At 40.5% G+C, this 21837-nt stretch overlaps 1 protein-coding gene across 3 annotated transcripts in view; it reads left to right on the top strand.

Annotated features, from left to right (window-relative positions):
* Nucleotides 1-21837, top strand: part of tenm1 (teneurin transmembrane protein 1) — an 833960-nt gene that overhangs the window by 562682 nt on the left and 249441 nt on the right. The window contains exon 6 of one of the 3 annotated variants that reach the window (XM_060832119.1): nt 16424-16440. The exons of the other annotated variants lie outside the window; for them this stretch is intronic. Coding sequence (XP_060688102.1) covers nt 16424-16440 — 17 coding nt within the window. The remainder of the gene's footprint in view (nt 1-16423; nt 16441-21837) is intronic. 3 annotated transcript variants of the gene reach the window in all.

Genomic DNA, 21837 nt, shown 5'->3' with positions numbered 1-21837 from the left:
TGATCCTTAAAAAAGATGAGTGGAATTACAGTTTAACTCCCTAGTCAAACTCTGCGATAACTATTCAAAGAAGGCTTTGATTTTGTTGGGGGCTACTGCTATTTATAAAGTGGCAAAGCCTACTCTATGTGAATATGTTGCTGCCCTGATCATTAGTCCCTTGCCAACAAACACCAAAATTAATGGCAATAAGCACCAGTAAAGGAAGGGTTCTTTTATTGTTTCTTTGAAAGTACACAACAACTGACTAATTAGACTTTGTTACAGATACTTCTGACAGGAGGAGGTGGAGGGAAAAAAAAACTGTACGAGTTGTCTCATAAAACTTAGATTAGGCAGTGTTTAATGGACCAAGGAATTAGAGCTGTCATAATGTGATTTAGGGGAGCAAGGGTAGAACTAATCTGCCCAGTCACTTCAGCATTTGTATCATCTGTTCCCTGTGGAAGTGAGATGGTAAATTATAGTTTTGTTGCTGCAATAGTAGGTTAGGTAGACATTCAGGTCACAATTAAAACATGATAGCTCAAATAGAGAGCGTCTAACTAATTGCAGTGAGTTGATTGCCGTACAAATAGACTCTGTTCCTCAGGCAATGTGTTCCAGGTTCTGTTAATGGAGAGCATTAACAGTGAACATGAATTGAAATCCAGTCTTGATACATTGTACATTTGATCAAATTTTCAAAAAGCAGTAATCACCATTGGATTGCAGTTTTTGCACCTACTTTTAAAACTGCATCTACTCCCCTACATTTCTGAGCCCATTTCCATGCACATGTTTAACCTGGCTGAATCCTCACAGTGTAAGATAGTCAGGGGAAAACAAGTCACACCTACTTTTTTTACTGCACTAACTCTATTAATCATCATAATTTACTGAGTATCCCTCAACTTTTCAGTGTGTTAATGAACGAGTGTGAATCAGGAAGTGACTAAATGTTTGGAGTAGGAGGTTGGAGTGGGGAGCAATGGGTTAGATCCAAAGGAGGATTGTGAGGCACAATGATTCATGTTGGATCTAGAGTCAGGGTTGGGCAGGAGGTGGACAGGGTAAGCTGAAGTTTGGTTGGATCCAGAAGGGAGAGCATGTTGTGTGTCTTGGGTATTGAGGTGTTAATGATCACAGTGACGTGAGATTCACTGCCTTCAGTGAGGGGTCAGTTTAAAAGTTATCCAGTCGTCAAAGTAGATTTTAAATTGTTCCAATGTTTGCTGCTGAACTATTGACCAAATAATTGGAAGTATCCAAAGTCTTTAGTTTTAACTCAAAGCTGGGGACTTTCTGGAGGTTTTCGGGTACCAGGTTATTAGCCATCAGATGTTTAAGCTTCCTGGGCATTTATAATCTAGTCAATGTGCCAGGACTTCCAAGTGACCCCAATGTGTACCTTTCAGGATTTGTTCAGTCTTGATCATCCAGTGTCTGGAAGATTCAGAGGCATTGACCAAGAGATCACTGATTTTCCAGTGTGTGAGTGATGTGAATTTGTTTCCACTCTGCATTTGTAAGCAAGTTGGCTTATTATTTTCAGCCTAAACCACCAACAAGCAGAAACTCGAAAAGACAAGACAAATTAGATTAGATTAGACTTACAGTGTGGAAACAGGCCCTTCGGCCCAACAAGTCCACACCGACCCGCCGAAGCGAAACCCACCCATACCCCTACATTTACCCCTTACCTAACACTACGGGCAATTTAGCATGGCCAATTCACCTGACCCGCACATCTTTGGACTGTGGGAGGAAACCGGAGCACCCGGAGGAAACCCACGCAGACACGGGGAGAACGTGCAAACTCCACACAGTCAGTCACCTGAGTCGGGAATTGAACCCGGGTCTCAGGTGCTGTGAGGCAGCAGTGCTAACCACTGTGCCACCGTGCCGCCAAATGTGTCAGTCTCTCCCATAGCCGTTGCACCAGCAAGTCCTAAGATCTCCCTCCTCCTGATGACAAACACTGAGTCCATCACAGCCTCAGAGTAAGGTTTTGGCACAGCTCTTGTGGTGAAGTGATAGTGTCCCTAGCTCTAAACCAGGAGATCCAGGTTCAAGTTCCACCTATTCCAGAGTTAAGTAATAACATCCCTCAACTGGCTGATCTCAGGTTAACTCTGAGGAGGCTTAGCTCCCAGATGTTCAAGTTTTTGAAAGGATTACTACTGAAGATTGCCATAAGCATAATCCAACATGACGATGTTATATGGACTTATTGACTGAGAAGCTTAGGATCTTGAAAGCATGAAACCTAACATCCACATCCTCCTCATAATCTCTGATAATATGTCTATCACATCAAAGTAACTTCTAACTATTTGCTAACACTGAATGACCAATTCTTATTCAATACTAAACCTACTTTGAGTCAGGCCAGTAATTGGCTCTTCTCCACAACACTCAACTAATTAGGCCCTGCCGGTCACTACAATTCAAGAGATTGGCAGCAGCAAACTGACTATATGATGATGTGATAATACAACATGGTGAGTAGTGACGTGGATTTCACTTAACTGCTGCGAGGGCATTCCTGTTTCAATGCAGAGGATTAAAATAACAGAGAAGTAGCAGTTACAAGTAACAAGCTTAGCTAAATTGGCATTGAGAACAGGTGTTTTGGGTTGTCTTTGACAATGGAAGAGAACACCGTGTCTTGATGGTCTGTCAATTCAGGTTGAGCAGTCCATGACTACTGAAGGGCTGATCTGTTGCAGTCCATCTTTTTCAATGGGTGCTTAGAATCCCTGCTCAGCATGGGAACAGAATCCCTTGCACCTGGCATAAAAATTCGATAATGCAAAGACTCAAGATGGCCACTTTTTAATTGGCAATCTGAAATATCAGCCTATGCATGGAATTTGAGGATGACGTACAGCTGATCAATAATATGCACAAGACAGTGGTAAATGACATGGAATTTTCTCGGCCAAAATTTGACATGACTTCGCTATAAGAGAACCGGTTTATTGTGATATAATCAGCGGAAGAAAAACATTCTGTGTTCGTCTGGCAGTGAAGTGTTCAAAGAAAACACATCAGGAACAAAGTTTTTCTGTGAGTAACATATTCTGAATGATTGAACCCCACACATGGTTCAGAATGTGTTCCCTCCATCTTACTGTACAAGTGAGCCAGTTAACTTCATGAGTTGCTGTGTTCCAATATGTACTCCACAACAGAGACAAAGACCTGTTACATGAGGAAATTCACACTGCTGTCATCAAAATGTCTAAGTTGGATATATTTACTTTTTGAGTGATTTCAATGTAAGAGTGGGTGCAGACTGTGAGGCATTACCATCTTGCTTTGGATATCATGACCTCAGAAAGACAATTAAGAATTGACAGGGAGCTGTTCTGCTACCATAAGCTTTGTGTTCTGAAAAGAAGCATTAGTTACACACCATGACACAAGGTGTCATGGATACATCCGAGATCAGGATGACACAAGCTGAATTTGATCATCACCATATGAGACTCTGTGAACAGCATTCTCAACAGATGCAGCTGTCACAGGACTGACTGTAGAGATGACTTCCTGGTGTGCACCAGTGTTAAGAAACAGCCCATGAAGATTATTTTCATTCAAAGCATAGATGCCACATTTGCATCAATGTCAGCTGTCCTGCCCAGATAAAATAGAACAGTATTTGACTCAATTGAATCAATCTACCTCATTCTCGCACAGTGTAGAGAAATGAAATGAAGCATTCTTCAAGACACCATCTACAAGATCGCACTCTCAACACATGGAAAAGAACAAAAGGAAAACCTGACTGTTTTGAGACTCATATCCAACTGATAGAACATGTCATTGAAGCCAAGCAGACTGCCTTCATTAATTGCAAAAGAGATCTGAGGATAAAGCTTTGGAATGCACTCCGAGCTGCTTGCAGTAAATTGCAACAGACTGCTAGATGCTGCATCGATGAATACTGGTTACAACTCAGCCAGAAAATCTAAATAACTTTCAACACAGAGAATATAGGGAGCTTATATAAAGGAGTCAAAGAAAAGGCAATGTCGATAAGCATAGAAACTACCCCCTTGAAAAGAAAGTAGACAAGCAAGATGCTGGAAGAGCATAGCAACTCAGGCAGCATCAGGAGGTGGAGAAGTCCGATGTTGCAGATATAACCCTTCTTCAAGTTATACCTGAAACATTGGACTTCTCCAGCTCCTGATGCCGCCTAGCGTGCATGCTCGTCTAGCCTCCTGCTTGTCTACTTTGGATTTCAGCATCTGCTGTTTTTTTGTTGTCTCGAGTCATTGAAAACAAAAACAGGGAATATTATCACTCACAATGTACAATTGGCAATTGGGGTGGAAAATTATCTTGAGTTGTACTCTTGGGAGAACACACATCAGTGAAGCCCTAGACACTATGGAAAGCTGCTTCACACTGCAGAGCTAGATATTGGAAATTAGTGCAGAAGTCAACAAAGCTATTGACTTACTGGCCATAAGCTAAACTCTAGGTGTTGATCCTATACAAGTTGAATGTATCAAATTCAGGAAACTGGCACACCAAGGAACTTTGCCTGAGGTCTTTAATAACAAATTTCAAACATGTTTGAACATCTGCAGTCATGTTTTGGCTGACTGTCCTTCTAAGAAAAAACATATAATTAAAACTTCGATATGTTTGTCTTCAAGTACTTTAGGGTCCCTCTGTCATCATGAAACCATCAGCATCAGGATGACAAATGTCATAGTCCAGGATGTTGACTGACTTCCACCTGTCAGCACTGATAATGTGACACTGGAAGTTATTGATAGCTTCATTTATCTGTGTTCCATAATTACCAGCAATCCATCACTTGATTCTGAAATCAATAAACAACTGCAACTTTTGCAGTGTGTGACGGCCAAGCTGAGTAAAATAGTGAGAAACAGCAACCTGATTGAGAACATTAAACCAGGAGTATATGTTAGGGGGAAAGGATGAACAGTTTCCACCTTTTCTATGTCAGCAGTGTTTTTAATTTTTTTGCATTTCTTGGCAGGGCAACATCAGTTCAAAGGTTCTGGGACATTCTAATTCCATCAGTGTACACTGATTGACATCTACACTGGCTTAGTGCACTTATTGGATGAATGAAGGTTGTATAGCTAAAGGCATTCTACTGTATACTAACCCTTGGGTCATGACCTCCCGAGGTCTATTGCACTGCTATTAGGATACGTATAACTGAGAAATAGAGATGGAAAACATAGACCTTGATAATTGTGGAAGTTGTTGCTAGCCATGACCTCTTAAGACTGAATGTTTGGAAGGGCATTAAAAGAGGCAAACAGAAATGAAAAACTTAGCTGATTGAAAAGAAGACCCAGAGAAAACAGAAATCAGGAAACTGTGTGCCTTCTCAGCATGCAGTGAAGACTCCCATGGGGGCTTTTACCCTTCCGGCAATGCATTTCACAGTGTTGACTGTCATGTTACAAAATGTTAGGCGACCAGTTCCTATAAATAGCACAACTCATGCTCAGACAGTCCGTCTGGACCAAGTGATTTCTGTCCCAATCTAAAGAAATGTTTAAATCTCCCTAATGTGGCTGAGTTAACTACATTGGCAGGCAGGGCATTCCACACCCTCACTACTCTGAGTAAAGAACCTGCCTCTGACATCTGTCTTAAATCTATCACCCCTCAATTTGTAGCTATGCCCCCTCGTACAAGCTGACATCATCATCCTAGGGAAAAGACTTTCATTGTCTACCATAGCTAATCCTCTGATCATCTTGTAGGTCTTTATCAAATCCCCTCTTAGCCTTCTTCTTTCCAATGAGCACAGACCCAAGTCTCTCAGCCTTTCCTCATAAGAATTCCCCTCCAGACCAGGCAACATCCTGGTAAATCTCCTCTATACCTTTTCCAATGCTTCCACATCTTCCTGTAATGGGGCGACCAGAACTGTACACAATATTCCAAGTGCGGCCGCACTAGCATTTTGTATAGTTGCAGCATGATATTATGGCTCTGGAACTCAATCCCTCTACTTATAAAACCAAACACACTGTATGCCTTTTTAACAGCACAATCAGCCTGGGTGGCAACTTTCAGTGGTCTATGTACATGGATTCCAAGATCCTTCTGCACATCCACACTCCCAAGAATCTTTCCATTGACCCAGTATTCTGCCTTCCTGTTATTCTTCCCAAAGCGAATCACCTCACATTTATCTGCATTGAACTCCATTTGCCACCTCTCAGCCCAATTCTGCAGTTTATCAAGTCACCCTGCAACCTGCAACATTCTTCCACTCTGTCCACCACTCCACTAACTTTAATGTTATAAGTAAACTTACTAACACATCCACCGATGCCTGTGTCTAAGTCATTTATAAAAATGACAAACAACAGTAGTCCCAAAACAGATCCTTGTGGCACACCACTAGTAACTGGACTCCCAGTTGAATATTTCCCATCAAACACCTCATAATGCCCTCTTACAGAAAGCCAGTTTCTAATCCAAACTGCTAAGTCACCCTCAATCCATGCCTCCCCATTTTTTTCCAACAGCCTACTGTGTGGAACCTTATCAAAGGCCTTACTAAAGTCCATGTACACCATGTCAACTGCCTTACCCTCACCCACATGCTTGGTCACTTTCTCAAAAAACTCAATGAGGTTTGTGAGACATGACCTGCCCTTAACAAAACCATGTTGACTGTCTGCAATGAAATTGTTGCTTGCTAAATGATTATAAATCCTATTCCTTTCCAAAACCTTTCCTACAACAGACATAAGGCTCTCTGGTCTATAATTATCTGGGTCATCTCTACTGCCCTTCTGGAACAAGGGCACATTTTCAATCCTCCAGTCCTCTGGTACTAAACCTGTAGACAATGATGACTCAAAGATCAAAGTCAAAGGCTCCAACACCTCCTCCCTGGCTTCCCTGAGAATCCTCTGATAAATCCCATCCAGTCCAGGGGACTTGTCTATTTTCACTCCTTCTAGAACTGATGACACCTCTTTTTTCCTTACTAACCTCAATCCTTTCTAGGCTACAATCTCATATCTCATTCTTCTCCTCTACAATATTCTCCTTTTACTGAGTGAAAACCAATGAGAAATATTTGTTTAGCACCCCTCTGATCTCCACGGGGTCCACACACAACTTCCCACTTCTGTCTTTGACTGGCCCTATTCCTACCCTAGTCAGCCTTTAATTCCTCACATACCTATAGAAAGCTTTAGGGTTCTCCTTTAATCTACCTGCTAAAGACTGCTCATGTCCTCTCTTTGCTCTTCTTAAAATTCTTTACAACTTCCTAGCTAATCTGTAACTCTCGATCGCCTCATCTGAACCATCTTGTCTCATTGTCACATAAGCCTCCCTCTTCTGCTTAACAAGAGATGCAATTTCTGCAGTAAACCACATTTCCCTTACCCTGTCACTTCCTCTCTGCCTGACAAGGACACACCTATCAAGGACACACAATATCTCTTCCTTAAACCAGCTCCACATTTTGAATGTCCCCATCACCTGTATTTTGCTACCCTATTCTATGCATCCTAAAAATTGCCTAATTGCATTGTAATTGCCCTTACACCATATCTCCACCACTTTCTGTTTTATCCTGATTAACTTTGCAGTGCAGTGAAGAGCTGGCTATGACACTTTGCTTTTTCATTTTCAGACTCACAAAGGCCGACACACTCAAATACAAACACCTAAAGGGAACTTTCAACAAGATCAGTTGCATTAAATGTAGAGAAACCGTATGTGAACATTGTGACATTGTCAACTCTATCTCATATGTAACACTTTCAGCTTTCAGAACTCTTAGTTATAACCAATATAATTGTGATGTTTATGTCACCTTTGAGAATGAAAGCATCCATATTTGACTTGATTCTAGAGCATTTCAGGATTAATTGGAATCAATTTGACGATTAGTGAGATCATTTACAATGAAGTGTACTGTCACCAATTACTTTTCTGTCATCATTACTGCTACATAATGAATCCCCTGTATTTTCAGTTGGCGTAACAAATGCCGGAGTGAGAAGAAAGGGTAGTTTAATTAGTTATTGGTTAACTGTGCTTTTGCACATTAGATGCCACACAACTATACTTGTCCCCAAGTTCCTGTTTGACGTCTCTATGAAACTTTCTAATGATTCTTATGTGCTGTTTCATAGTAAAGCTATGGTACTATGTTTTAGTTATACAAAACAAGTAAAATACCACATCTCTGCATTTTCTGCACTCACTGTAAAACTCATGGTTTTCAACCAAACGTATGAACTAGTAAAATTTATGCATGTGTGTCCCTTGTTGATACATATGCACACAAATTCTCATTTCCTGCAGAATGATTTCAATGTTCAACAGAGGATAGATTTTCCCTGCAAACACATAATGATTTGCTCACTGACCTACAATTCAACAATAATAATTTCTCTCGATATAGCAGAGTATAATGTCTCAAGGCACTCAGCAGCAGCATCACATAGCAAAATTAGATACTGAGCCAAATAAAGCAAAATTAGGACTGATTACTAAAAATTGAACCAAGTGGTAGGTTTTAAAAAACATTTTAAAGGAACAACTAGGGACAGAGTTCCACAGCTCGGGGCCTAGGCAGCTGACAGTAATGCTGGAGCAATAAAAATTGGAAATTTTCAAGAGGTCAGAATTACATGAATGTGGCTGCAAGAGGGTTATGAGATTGGGATTACAGAGATAGCGATGGTAAAGTCATGGAGTTATTCAAAACAGGGAGAAACGTCACATACATTGAAAATGTATTGCTGGGAAAGAGCAGCAGGTCAGGCAGCATCCAAGGAGCAGGAGAATCAATGTTTCAGGCGTGAGCCCGTCTTCAGGAATGGAGAGGATCCCTGAAGAAGGGCTCATGTCCTAAACGTCGATTCTCCTGCTCCTTGGATGCTGCCTGACCTACTGCGCTTTTCCAGCAACACATTTTCAGCTCTGATCTCCAGCATCTGCAGTCCTCACTTTCTCCTAGAAAAGTCACACAGTCAAGATATGACTTGACCAAGACCCAATAGACAAGTGAACAAAGTAAGCAGCTATTTCTTACACAGATCTCTAAAACAGCAACTGACTAAATGAACAACAATGCATCTCAAAGTATCTCAACCCACCTGACACAATTAAGAGATGTCAAGTTTTGGTATAATGGAACCGTGAAAAATATTCAGCCTGTGGTTAAGAAAGCAATGAAACCTAATAACTATTACATCATTACACCAATCCATGTAAGACAAAGGACATGCAGCAAATTTGTTGGGGGTATTTTCCTTTGTGTTTTCTTTTGCTGATTGCTTAAATTACTGATCTAAAAGAGGTTGTTTCTGCTACACGTTGGTTATTTGGTCATTGTGAACAGATTATTACATTGGGGTTGACACCCATTTTCTAGCTATGAATATCATTGTGGCACATAAATAGCTACGCAATAGATATGTTTCCAATGAAAAGCAGGACAAAGGACGATGGGGAACAGACAGGAAAGTGGAATTGAGATCAGGATAAGATCAGCCATGATCATAGTAAATGATAGAGCAGGTTTGAAGGGATGATTTGCCTACTCCCGCTCCTATTTCCTATCTTCCTATGTTCCTGTTGTTCTCATGCTGGCCCACAGATGATATCACAATTTTTGTCTATCATTGGCTAATATCTCTCAGATGGGAAAATCGGTGTTTAGGGCTTTCACATTAGGCATTAAGTGGGTCTTTTGGCTATCTGTAGATCTTCTGATATCAGTTATTTTGCTATGCTGATAAGTGTTGGGAATGTGTCCATCTTCAATTGTGTGAAGAAGTCCTGTGCAGAGAACTTCTGACCACAGAATTTGCTGGGTTTCATTAGACTGCTTGTAGGCCAGCCCTTCTGACTAGTGCCTCTGGATTGTAGAGCTATCAGCTATCAGCTATCAGTGCTGGCAATTCTTCAAGGCAGAACATCCTTTTAAGGCAGGGATGAAAGTCTCACCTAAAGCAATTAAAGTACTCCCAGCCATGGGGATTGTGGGCTGACTCCTTCATTCCAGACCTTTTAGCTATTTTAGAGGGAAACCATGGCATCTCATAAAATTCTGATTAGTCCAAGGAAGTAGTAGTTCCATCCTGAAGTCCTCCATCTAGTCTAACCTGACATTGTACGTTAATGTTCATTATTTCAAAATTATATATATTCAATGCAAATCATCTGAATTAAATTGAAGTTTATATTTTACAACTTGATCCTACATTTACTTCCTGTCACCCAACTGGACTGTCATATCCTCATTCCAACTTAGATTTTCTTCTCACTGCCCCAGTAAGGAAATTGGGTGCCATTCCACTACTTGTAAGTAACAGAGAAGAGGCAAGGTACCAAAAGAAAATCCAATTTTGTTTCCTTTCACTGAAACTATTGTGGACCTCAGGAACCATCAGGGGACTTGGAAGATCCTGGAATGAGTCCACAGGTTTATTAATTGGAGCAAAAGAGCTTAGTACTATTACTATCACTGCCTACTTTATAAAGGCTCCAAACATTCACCTGATGAAAACCTTAGCTAGAGTCCAAGAGCGCAACTGAAAATAATTATTTCCTTTTCAGATCATTTCTGCCCTCTATATGGGCTGCCACCTCTTAATTATACTTTAGCCTGTACCCTGTAGCAGTATCACATCATCTGCGTCTTCAGCATTAGGTGACTTCCTATTTGAGGCCTGGTTCCTGAAATTAGGATGGATTCAGGTCATGCCTGATGGAAATTTTGAGGTCTGACCCTTCTCCATCGGCAAGACAAATTGGCTAACTTGTAAAATTGTGAGCAAAATATATTTTAAAGAATACACATTTCACAATAACATGGTGACATTTGACTGTTAGATTGTTATTTTTGCTTTGTGCAACAAATGTCTTCTTAGAAAACTAAGTAAACAACAATGCTTTAACAGCTTGAACCGAAGCTCTATAATTTTCCTCTTTCTCAAAACAATGAAAGCAGTTTTCAGCCACACCTAAGCACATGCAGATTTGCAAACTCCCACTGCATGAATCAATAAATTGATTTATTCTTTCAGTTGATGAGGATTTGAAGGTTATTTGCACTTTTTTCCCAAAGATTTTAAAACACATTGGAGATCATAATTTTGTGAGCATTTACATTACAGCTGGATTGACACACTCTTGATTATCCATGTCTGTGATATTTCTTTCTTGAAGTCAAAATATTAAAGAGTATCATGGCTTGTTTTCTCATGTGGTTAAACTCAGCTAAAAGGTGAGATGGAATTCTTAGAATTCTTAGATTGCTTTATTTTGGTCACCTTCTGTGTAAATTGTAATAGCTAGGATAATCAAAAGTGTAATGTAAATGTTCATAATAACAATAATTGTAATTTAAATACATCATGCCTGAAATTCGGCTCACAAAATTCAGATCTCCAATTTGTTTTAAAATCTCTTTCTATGTTCTATCTATTTCCCTGATATCTATCAGGGCCATGACAAATGGATCATTCCTCTCCAGTACTGAACAATTGCCTTGAATCCTGGAACCAGGCACACAATATAACGTTCAGGATTTTCACTCATAGCTGCAGGGAACAATCTCCTACTGTCTCTTACTACACTAAATTCCTTTTTGCTACCCATATTGGTATCATAGCCTGTATACCGCAGTAAAATTCCTCTACCTGATGTGTTACAGTGTTTGTAGTTTGGCAGCTTATACGTTCAGAGCTAAAGCTGCTCAAGCTATATACACTTATGACAGATGTATTTGCCCTGGTTCACACTGGAGTTAGGGATCAGAGAAGGACTGAAACACCAGTAGCTGTAGCTACATGTTGGGGATAGGGTTGAAGAAAAGCCCGAGGATTCATGGAGCCTCAGATTCAACTTCTGAACCATTCATAATTCAGTACAGCTGAGAGTTGGGATGAAGAAAGTGCACAAGTAGTATTTGCTTGGTGCAGCTGAGAAACATTATTATTCCAGAAAACCTGAAGCAGCTTGGCGAAGCTAGCTTTTTGTGTACAGACTGAAATTGTGCCTGTCAGAAGGCATTAGAATGTGTGTTCCAGATCCAGGCAGTGCGGTCCCAGGAAAAGAGACTGAATGACCGGCAAACGAGCTGTAGTCGAGGCAGTCCAGGACAAAGTGGCTTTTAAGGGGCATCCAAAACTATATCTTTGAAAGGGAAAGATTGTAATCCCTTGTAGAGGAGATGCAGTTTCAATGAGATTAGGTGACCCACAGTGTCATGGATAACTGGGGGCATTGCTGTTATAGCAGCATTTGCTGTTTGATGTGTGACATTTGACCACAGTTTATCCCTGGGTAAATCGAGGACATAGAGTCACAGGACACATGAAAGGACCTTCAGCCCATTGAGTCCATGTTACCTATCTACACTAACCCCACTTTCCAGACTTGAATGTAATGAAATTTCAATTGCTCCCCAACATATCTTTTAGAGATCATGAGTTTACCTGCCTCAACAAACCTCCCAGGTAATATATTATTGGGACACAATATGTATATGTTGTAACTTGTGTTAACGTTCAAACTTCATGTGGCAAACTTTTTTTTTAAGAGTGGAATCTCTCTTAAAATCTACCTAAAATCATACTTAGTTTATTTTGAAATAAGTTTCAAGACTGAACTAGATCATAACATCAACTTGGCAATCTGTCCAGGAATCATAACAAATATATACAGTAAAGCATGCCTGCCCTTTGCAAATTTTCATGTCATACTTATTATGAAATGTTTGTCCGCTACTGCACTAATGTTTGCTCATCCATGGTTTTTTTGGGAATCAGTGGCTGAACTGTGAAAATATCATGCATTACCCATGTGCAGTTGGCATTTTTGCTGTTCATGGAAATTGCCACCTGTGACATTGTCCAAGAATGCATGGCCCATGGATGCCAAGACTTCATCTTATCATAGACTCTTTTACTTTTCAAATTGTGTCTGGTAAAGTTTAGTTTGTTTGCTCAAATATTGATATTTTGTGGCTTTATTCTCTTATTCAGAACTCAAACACTTTTCTACTTTAAAAAGGAAAACAAAAGTTACTGGTACCTAGCCAGATCATAAATCAGTTTGGTAATGTTATTGGGGATCGTACCTATTGGATAAATGTTTTATATCTATTTTCAGAAGAAATTGTATAAGAGACAAAAAAGACATTTCTAATGAATATTGTTAAAACGTTGAAGCATACAGGGTTTTAAAGGATATATGGCAACACAAGTATGGAACAGATCTGGGATTAGAAATCATAGATTGCTAATAAGTGTCTTTTTTTTGGCAGTGGTGGGATGTGGGTAGGAGCTTGGCCTAAATATCTGTGCTAGTACCTCGAACAATAACTTAACTTGTTAGCTCTCGGGTGATGAGGGGTGAACTGCTTTCCTGAGATTTCTCACCCGCCCCCTCTGTTGGTCGCAACAAGGTTAAATTTATCAGGATCTTTTGACTTGTGGATACATGTTTCCCTGTCCCAAATTTCTATTTTTGTTTAAAAGGAGCCCGTTTAACCAGGAATGTGTGAATTAACAAGAAGAATGACTTTATTAAATACTAGTAGTGCAAAGTACATTCAGATTAGAAATGAGGTCAGTCTAAAAAGATAAAAGTTAAGAAAAAAATCAGTCTCTGAATTGTTCATGAAAAACAAATAGTTGAATCGTGCGACCATTGTCGTGAAGATGACCAAAAATGTTGAGGTTGGTAATTGAACAGTCGATTATGAAATTTTCTGATTTGCAGGTTGATTGTAACTCTTTTACTCTGATTCTTCTGGCAATGGGTGATTGGCATCATTCAAAATGACAGAATTCCTTCTTTGCTTTGCCTGCAATGCAAGGGTACTGTCAACCTTACAGCAGACCAATGCAAACTTTAGGGAATTCAGTCACTGACAAGCATGGAAGAGTATTGCTCTCGCATTTGAATCTATTCTTGCAAGTCAAAACGCAAAAGCTCTTCAAGATGCTGCTTTCTGCGGAGAGGGGAAAGTCAACTCCTCATTATTTCTTCCTGTTACATTTTCCTCTCTGCTTGAAATTTCTTTCACATTCTATAGTGTGACCTTCCACAAATCCCACACAGATCTTTGTCAGACAATGATTGAATTCACATCTATTGTCATTATTTAGCTGCAGCAAATTTATTTGAAAAAAGCACATTTTGGAGTGAAAAGTTAACAATATCTGATATTTCAAGATTCTTCTATATCATCTTGACAAATGGAAATATTAGATATAATGTATGGGGATAAATTTCTACAGGACATTATTGACAGCTTTTGGAATATTGAATGCAGTCCTTGCACATGATTATATTAAACATATATGCAATAAAAAGAGTTATGTAGACTGAGGACTTTTAAAAAAACATATTCACAGGATGTCAACATCTCTGGCAAGTCAAGCATTTAATGCCTTGAGAAGGTAGTGATTGGAATTTTTTCACTCTGCTGATTATTAGAGTGTAAAATGCTTTGTCAGGAATAATTATTGATGCAAGTAATAACAAACATTATCTAGAAGGGATTTAGATAAATATTTGTAAATAACATATGCAAAAGAACAGTGAAAATATGCAGACTATTGGGATTGTTCCAGTTATCGATGGATGAGAACTTGGCACTGCAAAAGATAATACTGTTTCCTTTAGTGGTGTCTGTAATAAATGACCCTCAGTGAATGTACAAGACAGTAATTTGTTCAAGCATAATGTGCTAGGTTTGAGTTGTTAATTCTCATTATGTGAAATGTCGAGATTAGGTTCCCTTAATACAAATTTACTGATTTACAGTGGCACATCTCGTCAAAAAAATGTTTCTTGAGAACAACATTTTCCTACCCCTTTTAAAATCTTAATTTTGAAGACATTCATGTTACTTACATGTCCTAGGAAATGTTTTGTGACATAGGACTTTGATATTACCAGATTATTTATGTTGGAGATGAAATCATACAAACATGTATCTGTTGCAGACCAATGTGTTAGATGGCTACATAAAATAGATAATGGAAAACTAAATTGGTCTACAAATATGAATCATTTAAATCCTTCTTCAAAGAAGAACAATCCCTCTAGTGTTGAAACAGGCCCTTCTGCCCAACAAGTCCACTCCAACCCTCTGAAGAGTAACCCATCCCCCTGTATTTATCCTTTGACTAATGCATCCAACCTACACATCCCTGAACACTATGGACAATTTATCACAATCAATTCATCTAAGCTGCACATCTTTGGATTGTGGGAGGAAACCTGAGCACCGAGAGCAAACCCACGCAGACACGGGTACAATGTACAAACTCCATACAGACAGTCACTCAAGATTGGAATTGAACCTGGGTACCTGGTGTGAGAGGCAGCAGTGCTAGGCACTGAGCCACTGTACCACAGTCTTATTTGAATAAAATTTCTCTCAGTGTCAGAGTTACAAACTTTTTCAGCAGAATGAATTTATACCTTTTTAACTAAAGCTTCATTTGTTTCCTCAAAATTTATTGGCAATTGATCCCTCATATCTTCTTTTTCCTATTCCTGTTTTAAACATGTGTCATAATTACTGAGGCCTGGGTCCAAAGATCCAAATCCCCCTACCAGTAAGGGTAATGTTTCAAACACAGTGACATTTTCTAAAAGTGGCAGACAGTAAGGGGCAGTAATTAAATTATTTTATCTACCTTCCGCATGAAGACTAATGTGAATTATAAGATAGATTTTCTTTCCAAAAATCATCTAAGTGTGAACTTTGGGGAGGATCATGGGGGGTTCTGCACTGTGAATGTGAATAAATTTTCTCTTGCAATTTTACATTGCTCGCCTCATTATGTTTGCACCATGCCTCTATGGGGCACTCACCCATGATAGAAGTACTCAGCATCAGACTTAAGGTCAAGCACCTCACCCTATCACACTTCATAGTAATAGCAGATACAAGAATCAAGCTATGCAGGCTACCCATCGTTAGCGCATACCAGATGGGAACCTTTTTTATGCGAGTGTTACTCTTTGCCTAACACCCAGCATAGTGTAACAGCTTGTCATTATTCAATGTAAGAGCATCATATGCTGGAAAGCCATGAGTTGAAAATGTTCATTTTTATTCAACAAAAGTGAAGAAAAACAAACAAAAAAAGCTGCATTTGCTTCTGGAAACAAACAGGGATTGCTTGCCTTTCAGTGACAATAAATTTACAGTCAATGAGTAATCACTGCACCTAACCCACATCTATTGGAGCTGGATGTCACATAAGTTCTGTTTGGCTTGTTATGCCCAATGCGACAGACTCTATCATGCTAAAGATGGTATTCCTCCTGCTGATTGTCCTTATCTTCCTCCTCAGGAGGCCACTGCCACACTTTTGCATCCACCATATGCCCACTTTGCCTGCTCGAGTTCTGCAGAGCACAGCCTGCTCAGATTATACAGTATTCTCTGTCTGGAGTGTCCTGCAAACCCCCCCGTCCCCAACTGACTGAAGCATTGAAACTATCTTCAGGCAGTTTATCAATTTCTCCATAAAGGCCCTGGTTGAAGAATGTTCTGCATTTTATATACACTTAGTCTCAGTCAGATGGTTCCAAAAAAGATTCATCAGCCATGGTTGCAGAGTGTCCCTGGTGTTCCAGTGACTAGCCTTGGAAGGCGTCCAACCATTGAAATGAAATAGGAACATGAATGTTTTCATGGACCATGGTAGCTCCCAGCACACTTAGCATAGTTTTCAAAATTGTGGTACTGATGATGACAGATAACTTGTACATTTACTAAATGGAAACTTTTCTGTTGATGACGTTTGCATTTTGTTATGGTGTTCTCATTGTGACCTGTGTATGGTCTGTAGCGTATTTCACCTGGAATGTGCCAGCAATGCTGACATCACCTACTGCTCGTGCTGCAGCACCAAACTTGGCACGGGGAGGCAAAATCATATGTTGTGAGCACAAATTACTTTGCTGGCAACATTAATATGTTTATGAGTTGAGGATTGAGAGAAGGAGTCAGTCCCACAAATCCCTCACTCAACTGCAGAAAAAGTATAGATAGACACTGTTCCACCTATATCTCTCTGCAATTGGGGGCACTTTCAGCTGCAACATTTGCTTGTAGAGGGTATTCGGCACCTGCTGGAGGTTGATGTCAGTCTTGGGTTTTTGGGATCATTTGTAGCTTCTTGATTTTTCTGTACCTTCATAGCATCATGGCAACATCAACAATGAGCCTATCGTGGCTTGATCCATTCACCATGGTCCAAGTGAGATTGTGTAGGGAATATAGGAAACAGAATGCGTCCTTAATTATCTGAGCAGTGAGCATTTGTGGGTGGCACGGTGGCTCAGTGGTTAGCACTGCTGCCTCACAGCACCAGTGTTCCAGGTTTGATTCCAGCCTTGGGTGACTGTTTATGTGGAGTTTGCACATTCTCCCTGTGTCTGCGTGGGTTTCCTCCCACAAGTCCAAAGATGTGCAATTCAGGTAAATTGGCGTTGCTAAATTGCCCACAGTGTTGGGTGCATTAGCCAGAAGGAAATGGGATAGAGTGGGTTACTCTTCGGAGGGTCAGTGTGGATTTGTTGGGCCAAAAGGCCTGTTTCTGCACTGTAGGTAATCTAATTTGCATCTCACATAAATTATGCTTAGCATAGCCCTCCTTTCAATGGGACATAGGGGACTCTAAAGAGCAGGGCCGTGGAATACATTTACCTAAACCTTAGACATAGAGAACCTTATTTAAACTTTGCAGCACTTGCAAAATGGCATTCTTCCAACCCATATCACCCAAGAAAGGGAGCATTTCATATAAAAACATGTTGGCAAACACTTGCAGTTCAAGGTAAAAGGGTATCAGCTCCATGGCCAGGGTTTTTGTCCTACACAATTCAGCACTGCATGCATTTCACATGCAGGAGATTAGGATTACAAATATCTTCAACCTGTGCAAGTCTTTGATTAAGTGTGGGTTGCAGCTACTTTCCATTTCCATTGCACATTTACAATTTGATTGAGGATGAAAGGTAACATAGGTAACCCTCAGCAGAGTGAACAGCAGGTACAGCCAGATAATCAAGTGATCCCACAATCTGAATGTTCCTTTCTTCCTTGCAATCCCCATCGATACCAAAGGTTCTGAGCTTCCACATGATCCCATGCAACACTCTCACTTAAGTCTTCATCTCCTATCCTTGCCCCCTCCTGCAGCTTAGCCCTTCCAACCCTTGTGCTTCAATATCTCCAAAACGCCAGGATGGTTGTGAACATCAATGACTTCCACAGTCCTGAAGTAACCCAGTCCTCTCTTGCAGTACAGTTTTCCACCCTTGTATAGCGAGTTGTCTCCCTTCAGAATTATTGTCCCCTCTGCATCTCAGTATGCTGTGTCCAACCTGAAAAACTGGCACAGCTGTGGTTGGACAGCCCTCTTTGACATACAATGAACAGATCCCCATTGCCCACTGACCATTGCCTACCCCCGCCCCACCCCCCTGATCTCAGCCAGCCAGGCCGAACTGTTGGGCTACTGGACTCCTGATTATCTCTGTGCAGCTTCCAGACTGATTTACCACAAATCCAGAGCTAGTTGCACTGGATCTGCAGGGCTGGACTGTAGACCACTCCGCAGACTGTAGTGATATGGAACATCTAACCGTGATTGTCCCAAGTGGCTGTCCAACCACACCTTGAGATGTTGTAGCGTCATAGAGTTGTAAACAATCGAAACAGACCCTGCAGTCCAACTGTTCCCTGGTGATTGGCCCAAATCCCTCTAAACCCTTCCTACTCATATACCATCCAGATGTTTTTTCAATGTTATACTTGTACTGGCCTCCACTAGTTCCTCTGGCAGCTCATTCCACACACACACATTCACGTTCTGCATGAAAAAATTGCCCCTTAGGTCACTTCTAACACTTTCCCTTCTCACCTTAAACCTGTGCTGTCTAGATTTTCCCCACTCCAGCGAAAATTTACCTTATCCATGCCCCTCATGATTTTATAAACCTGCACAAAATTACCTTTAGCCTCTGATGCTCCAGAGAAAATAGTCCCAGCCTATTCGGCCTTTCCCTGTAGCTTAAATCCTCCAACCCTAGCAATAACCTCATAAATCTTTTCTGAACCCTTTTCAAGTTTCAGAACATCCTTCCTATAGCAGGGAGACCAGAATTGCATGCAATATTCCAAAAGAGGCCTAACTTGATGGGCAGCATGGTGGCACAGCGGCACAGTGGTTAGCACTGCTGCCTCACAGCACTAGAGACCCGGTTTCAATTCCCGCCTCAGGCGACTGACTATGTGGAGTTGCATATTCTCCCCGCGTCTGCATGGGTTTCCTCCGGGTGCTCTGGTTTCCTCCCACAGTCCAAAAATGTGCAGGTTAGGTGAATTGGCCATGCTAAATTGCCCGTAGTGTTAGGTGAAGGGATAAATGTAGGGGAATGGGTCCGGGTGGGTTGTGCTTCTGCAGGTCGGTGTGGACTTGTTGGGCTGAAGGGCCTGTTTCCACACTGTAAGTAAACTAATCTAATGTCCTGTACAGCCGCTACATAACCTCCCAACCCCAATACTTGAGAACTGTTTTTCAAAATGGAGGCCAGGCGGAGCAATTACCTGACCAGGCTTCCATGTCATGAATTGTCATCATCTAGTTTCTCTTTGCCACGTGGAAGAATAGAAAATACATGTAACTGAGCTGAGATTAGTTAATGAGATGTAAATGAATGCAAATTTGCCTCTTGCCACACTCTTGTGAGATTCTCACCTCACTGTTCAAATCTTGGGTGGGAAACTACCAATTTTTACCTTGACATCAAAAATCTAATTTTACCAAATCTTGCCATATTTTCCCAACTAAATCTCTATTGCCTATGTCATTCAGGAATGAGAATAATGCAGTGTGTCTGATGAAATGTAAATGATCGTAGAATAAAACTTGCAAAGTATCATTTACAGGCTTATATGCCAACAACAAGAAATTGGAAGAAATTATGAAGTAAAAATCATCCAAATTGCTTTTATTTCAAAGTTGCATTCATGTTATTACACCCTAAGATCAAACCATCAAACATCATAATTATAAAGGAGGTTAATTGTGAAAAGTCAAGCTACCTTCTGAGACTTGAGTGTTCATTATTCATTTCAGGTAGGGTTAAATTGCATAGGAAAATTGAAGATAAACAAAGTTTCTTCTGTTGTCTTGATGTAGTGAATTGAAATGTGGAAGCTTGTTTAACTATTATTGTAAAGTACGCTCCTCCCACCATCACACAGTCTGAAAATAAGAGAGATTGACCAATAATGAAGAGTACTCCCAAAATGATAAAGCTCAGTGCAGGTTCAGAATTGAGCAATTAGATTTCTAAATCATCAGGTTCTCAGATATGTGCAGATAAAACTTTTACACCTTTTTTCCTATTTAAAAATGACAATTTCTTGGAAAAAGTGCCGGCAGCTTGACTCCAGTGATTATCTGACACCAAGCTAATTTAGAACTGCACGGCTGGTAAATTGTACCAAGTGCTGGGTATTCAGAAAACAACTGCTTATTCTGCTCAACCAATTAAGATCCTCGAGTCTGTGGAAACTAAAGTTACCATACTTAACTATACTTTAGTGGTTAACAGAAGACAACATTTCAAGTCACAAAAAAACCAGTGGACAATCTTTGAGTTCAGAGAATGTGAGGACAGACAATCTAGGGTCCATATGTTTCTTGAGGACATCACAACTAACTCACAGAAGAAACAATCCCCTTCAGATTCTGTGATTCAACTCCTCCACACAATCCACCGCCCCCCCCCCCCAATAAAAAACAGAATTATGAATTAATTAATGCATTTAGGTTAAAAATAGATCCTTTGTTTATGTTTTATAGTCTGACATTCTAATTTAAGAAATGTTAAAAAGTTAAATTGTTGAAAATGTGCGGATGTGGACAGAAATAGGGTCAGTCTGAGCAGCAACAGCAACAGCAACAGAATGAAGGAGAATGAACCTGGGAGTGAACAGTAGCAGCAGATTAAATACCCAATAATCGGGGTCAGTCAGAGTGGTTCTGGGAGTGAACAGTGGAAGCAGGATTAATACCTGAAGAACGGGGTCCGTCAGATTGAACCTGGGGTAAACAGTTGGATAAATACCTGAAGAGTGGGGTCAGTCAGAGTGAGTGTGGAGCTGAATGTAAGGGCAAAGCTCTGGAGGTTTGCAGACTGAGTGAGGAATGTTTGGAGAGAGAGAGAGAAGTTACGTACGTTTTGTGGTTGTAGGCTGCTAGCAGTAGACAGTAGGAATGAGGGACCTGAGTATGGTCACAAGTGGCTCCGGTTGTGTAATCAGTTCCTGGATACATGTCTGCAGTTGATAAGGCTGAGTTAAGTCGATAAAGTTTGAAATGGAAGGAGAACCCAGCCCCATGGAATTCTCCTCTTGCAATATGTGAGAAATCAGGAACATTTCCAGTTTCCAAGGTGACTACTTCTGCAGGAAATGTGTTCAGCTCCTGATTTGCAGCATGGAGCACCTGGAGCTGCAGATGGACTAATTATGGAGCATCCATGAAATTGGAAATGTCATGGATAGCACGTTTAGTGAACTGGTCGTGCCACCAGTAAAAGCTACACAGACATAAGAGTTGGTTGACCACCAAGATGATGAGTAAGTGTGGGCAGGCAGTCCCCTGTGGCCATACAGATATATTTTCAGGTAATATGGCCTCTCAGGGGTAAGCAGCAGCAACAGCTACGTCAGTGGCACCATGACTGGCTCAATTATCCAGCAGGGAGGGTTAAAGTATGAACAAGCAGTAGTAATAGAGGATTCTATAGTAAGGGGCACAG

The sequence above is a fragment of the Hemiscyllium ocellatum genome, chromosome 11 (genome assembly GCF_020745735.1).
Source record: "Hemiscyllium ocellatum isolate sHemOce1 chromosome 11, sHemOce1.pat.X.cur, whole genome shotgun sequence".
Taxonomy (NCBI): Eukaryota; Metazoa; Chordata; class Chondrichthyes; order Orectolobiformes; family Hemiscylliidae; genus Hemiscyllium; species Hemiscyllium ocellatum.
Note: the sequence above shows the minus strand (reverse complement) of the source record. Positions and strands in the feature narration are given on the sequence as shown.